The 4,655-nt window shown below is 42.3% G+C and overlaps 1 protein-coding gene across 1 annotated transcript; it reads right to left on the reverse strand.

Moving 5' to 3' along the window:
• Positions 1-871: 871 nt before the first annotated feature.
• On the reverse strand, positions 872-1,372 carry LOC138876117 (uncharacterized). The gene has a single exon (XM_070155013.1). It carries the CDS (start codon positions 1,370-1,372, stop codon positions 872-874), a length of 501 nt encoding a protein of 166 aa, XP_070011114.1.
• Positions 1,373-4,655: the final 3,283 nt, after the last annotated feature.

Raw genomic sequence — 4,655 nt, forward strand, 5'->3', positions numbered from 1 at the left:
ATGAGTTGCCCACTTCAAAGTTCCTAGGCCGCACTTTCTTGTTGTAGGCACGGGCCATTCTTTGTTGATACAACTGCCCATGGCAAACTGCGACCATCCACTTTTCGTCAATCAAGGTTAACTATTTTAGACGGGTTTTAACCCACTCACTGTCCTCAATCTCAGCTTCAACAATGATCTGAAGAGAGGGGATTTCAACTTCTGCGGGTATCACGGCTTCAATGCCGTAAACCAATAGATATGGGGTTGCTCCGACTGATGTGCGCACAGTTGTGCAGTATCCCAACAATACAAACGGCAACTTTTCATGCCATTTCCTGGAACTTTGGATCATCTTTCTCAGAATCTTCTTGATGTTCTTGTTTGCTGTTTCGACAGCGCCATTAGCTTTGGGCCGATAAGGGGTAGAATTTCGATGTGTGATCTTAAAATGCTCACATATCTCCCTTATCAAGTGATTATTCAAGTTTGTAGTATTATCCATAATGATACTTGCAGGAATACCAAAAGGACATATGATATTGGAGTGCACGAAGTCTACCACTGCTTTCTTAATGACAGCTTTGAGAGTGACTGACTCAACCCATTTTGTGAAGTAATCAATGACAACCAATATAAATCTATGCCCATTTGAAGCTTTTGGCTCGATCGGCCCAATGACATCCATACCCCAGGCAATGAATGGCCATGGTGCTGGCATAGGATGCAGTTCTGTAGGCGGTGCATGAATCAGGTCACCGTGTACCTGACACTGATGACATTTCCGGACAAAACTGAAGCAATCTTTTTCCATAGTCATCCAGTAATAGCCTGCACGAAGGATTTTCTTTGCTAGGATGTATCCATTCATGTGGGGTCCACACACCCCTGCCTACATTTCATGCATGATTCTTCCGGCCTCTTCGGCATCCACACATCCCAATAAGTTGAGATCTGGAGTCCTTTTGTACAAAACCTCGCCGCTCAAGAAGAAACTGTTGGCAAGCCTTCTAATGGTTCTCTTTTGGTCTCTATTGGCTTGCTCGGGATATTCTTTCGTTTTTAGAAATCTATTGATATCATGATACCATGGCTGAACATCCGGTTCTGCCTCAACCGTATTGCAATAACCATGCCTTTCTCGGATTTGGATTTCCAACGGGTCAATGTGGAGATTGCTTAGATACGGCAACATCGAGGCCAAATTAGCGAGTGCATCGGCCAATTCATTGTGAAAATGAGGGATGTACCTTAACTCGTCTGACTTGAACCACTTGCTAAGATCTTCCACATGTTGCCTGTATGGACTAAGCTTGACATCCCGAGTTTCCCATTCACCCTGAGCTTGTCGGATAATTAAGTCCGAATCTCCCATGATCAACAATTCTTCCATCTTGGTCAATTGCCATATTCATACCCATAATACAGGCTTCATACTCAGCAGTGTTGTTCGTGCAGAAAAATCAAAGTCGGGCTATGGCTGGATAGTGATGGCCAGTGGGTGAGATTAAAATTGCCCCAATCCCGACACTATTTGCGTTCACAGCTCCATCGAAGAACATTTTCCAAGCATTGGTGTCTTCTGAAATTACCTTGACTGAGTTCACCTCCTCGTCTGGGAAGTAAGTACTCAAAGGCTGATATTCATCATCGGCAGGGTTTTTAGCTAGGTGATCTGCTAGAGCCTAGGCTTTTATTGCCATGCGGGTGATATAGACTATGTCAAATTTAGTGAGCAGGATCTGCCATTTTGCTAACCTCCCTGTAAGAATCGGCTTCTGGAATATATACTTCAAAGGGTCCAGCTTGGTGATGAGATAAGTGGTGTAGGCCAACAAGTAATGCCTAAGCTTTCGAGCGATCTGAGTTAGAGCGCAGCAAGTCCTTTCCAATAAAGTGTATTTGGCTTCATAATTGGTGAATTTCTTGCTCAGATAGTAGATTGCATTTTCTCTCTTTCTGGTCACATCGTGTTGCCTGAGGACATAGCCGAAGGAATTCTCCAAGACTGTTAGATACAAAAAGAAAGTCCTCCCCGGTTCGGGTGGGACCTATCACACCTCCTTTTTCACTACACCCCGCAAAGGGTATAAATATAAGGGAGTTTTTCCAATTAAAGGACAGTCGAAACGGGATTTATTTATTTAAAAATTCAGAGTTGTCACTTGGGATAATTTATGGTATCCCAAGTCACCGGTTCAAATCCCGAATCGAGGAAAAGATTAACTCTGTACTACAGTCTGCGAACATAGAAATCCGGGTAAGGAATTCTGTTAACCCGGGAGAAGGTGTTAGGCACTCCCGAGTGCCGTGGTTCTAGCATGGTCGCTTTGATCATACTTGGCTTAATCAAATTGTCTAATTACTTATTTTAGAACCTATGTGAATTTGCCTCTTTTAATTAAGAAATTATATTGAAATGAGTCACGCGTACGTGTACCCATTCGTTTGGCGCGTCAAAAATCATGTCACGTGAACGTGTCCACAATTAATAACGCATTATTATTCATTAAGAAAATTTGGCCGAAGTTGCGCGAACGCATACCCCGAACTAGTTTTTATAATCGTAATCATGTCACGCGAACGTGTACACAATCACAATATATTTTTTACGAGAATGTGCATAAAGGCGTACTAACGATTCTGGAACATGTTCAGTAATCAATTATTATGAACTAAAGTTGTTTCAGCCAATTCCATTTTTAAACTAAGAAACTCAAGTGATACATTTTTCCTTTTAGGCTTAGCCCGTATCTTTTAGGCCATAACAAAGAAAATAATCCCCTGCAAATCATAACACATAGTGGTGCTCCAATATTCATTTTCCAAATTTGAAAAAAAAAGAGAGACAAAATCAGAACATTTCAAGCGGAAAAAACTACTCGGCAGCACATAGCTGAGCAATTAATGTGCACAAGTCGGCCACACTCTTCCTTGTACTCCACTAACTGAATATGAATCCCACCTAAATACAACTGTGATCAATTGCAAAAGTAGAAAAAATGTAGGCAATGTTCTCAGGCATAAAAATGATAAAAACAAAGCACCCTCGCGAAAGTTATGAATAATGAATTAACTGGAAGTAAACACTTCAGTAATCTAAAACCAATCAATGCCTAACTTAGGATCGTCATCAACTTCTGGCATGTACAATAGCTTGGAATCATTGAAATCTTTTTTTATAAAGTAAAATTTGTATTAAGAATTAGGTAAAGCTTACCAGGAACAAAGTTGTAGTTGAATGCATACAAGATTGCGACAGGAGCGGAGTCTACCTCGCCGGAAACTTCGATGACCTTGACGACCTGAGCTCGACTTAAGAGACCAGCAGCAGTTAAAGAAGTTGAAGCTGCTACGTTTTATAGTAAGAACAAACTGGTCAGAGATGGTGAAACTCCGGCAAAATGCCGGAAAAAGCAGTGACGTTTACAACAACATCGAGTTTCAGCAGCTCGAGCTCGACGGGAAAAAATGGACAGCGATAACCATAGATCGGAACCAACGTACGACAACTTCCACACGACTCAAACTTGCAAATGACTCCAGACCTCAGCTAAACATCCATGTTTTAGAAACTAAGAATCAAACCAGGGATGAGGAAGACGAAACATTTTTTGTACTGTTTTTCGACATTCTGAAATCTCAAACCTGCCTTACGCTCGTTCCCTCACTCCGTTCATGTGCGTGACTATGTGTGTGTAAAGGTGAAGCTCACCGGATATGGTGTCGCTGGCGGAAGGTCCGGTAGGTTAAAGTCGACGAGATGGGTAGTGGGGAGCTGGGTGGTGGGTCGTTGTTTGAGGTGTTACGGCGAGCTCGATGATGGTGAGGAGAAGAGAAGTCGAGGGGTCATTTGGGTGGGGAGGAAGACGAGATCATGGAGGGTGCTTGAATAAGATAGACGCGAGGGGGGTGGGGGTCGTTCTCTGGTGTTGATTTGTGAAAAAGACGATGCGCAGCTTTTTCGTTCTTTTTTTTGTCGTCTTCAGCGTCTTCCTCCTGTTTTGTTTTTTGTTTTATTTTTTATATATAGTTTAGCTTTTTTTTTTGGTAGGGTTTTTAGGTTAATGGGTATGGGCCTAGGAATTATGGGCTTGGAAATTGTGGGCTAGGTCCAAAATTAGGCCTAAAAACGGGTTGCTCGAGCCCAAGTTCTATCCTATCCCCGTGAACAAGACTAAAAATACGATCTCAATTATTAATTAGTCCTACTATTTGTCACACCTCCTTTTGCCGCGCCCGAGGGCGCAGGGGAGCTTTTTCCAATTAAAGGACAATCGAAACGGGATTCGTTTAATTATTTCAGAGTCGCCACTTGGGAGATTTAGGGTGTCCCAAGTCACCAATTTTAATCCCGCATCGAGGAAAAGAATGACTCTATATTACAGTCTGCGTACCAGAAATCCGGATAAGGAATTCTGTTAACCCGGGAGAAGGTGTTAGGCGTTCCCGAGTTCCGTGGTTCTAGCACGGTCGCTCAACTATTATATTTGGCTTGATTATCTGATTTTATACAAGTGTGAACTTACGTGCAAAATTTAACTTTTTACCGCTTTTATCATTCACTGTTATTTTATAGGACTTGCAACGTCGTGAAAACATGTCTCGAACCCCGTTACATCAATGTACCCGTGGTTATTGACATATCTCGACTCGGTTGAGATTTGGATTTGGGT

Source organism: Nicotiana sylvestris, chromosome 8 (assembly GCF_000393655.2).
Source record: "Nicotiana sylvestris chromosome 8, ASM39365v2, whole genome shotgun sequence".
Taxonomy (NCBI): Eukaryota; Viridiplantae; Streptophyta; class Magnoliopsida; order Solanales; family Solanaceae; genus Nicotiana; species Nicotiana sylvestris.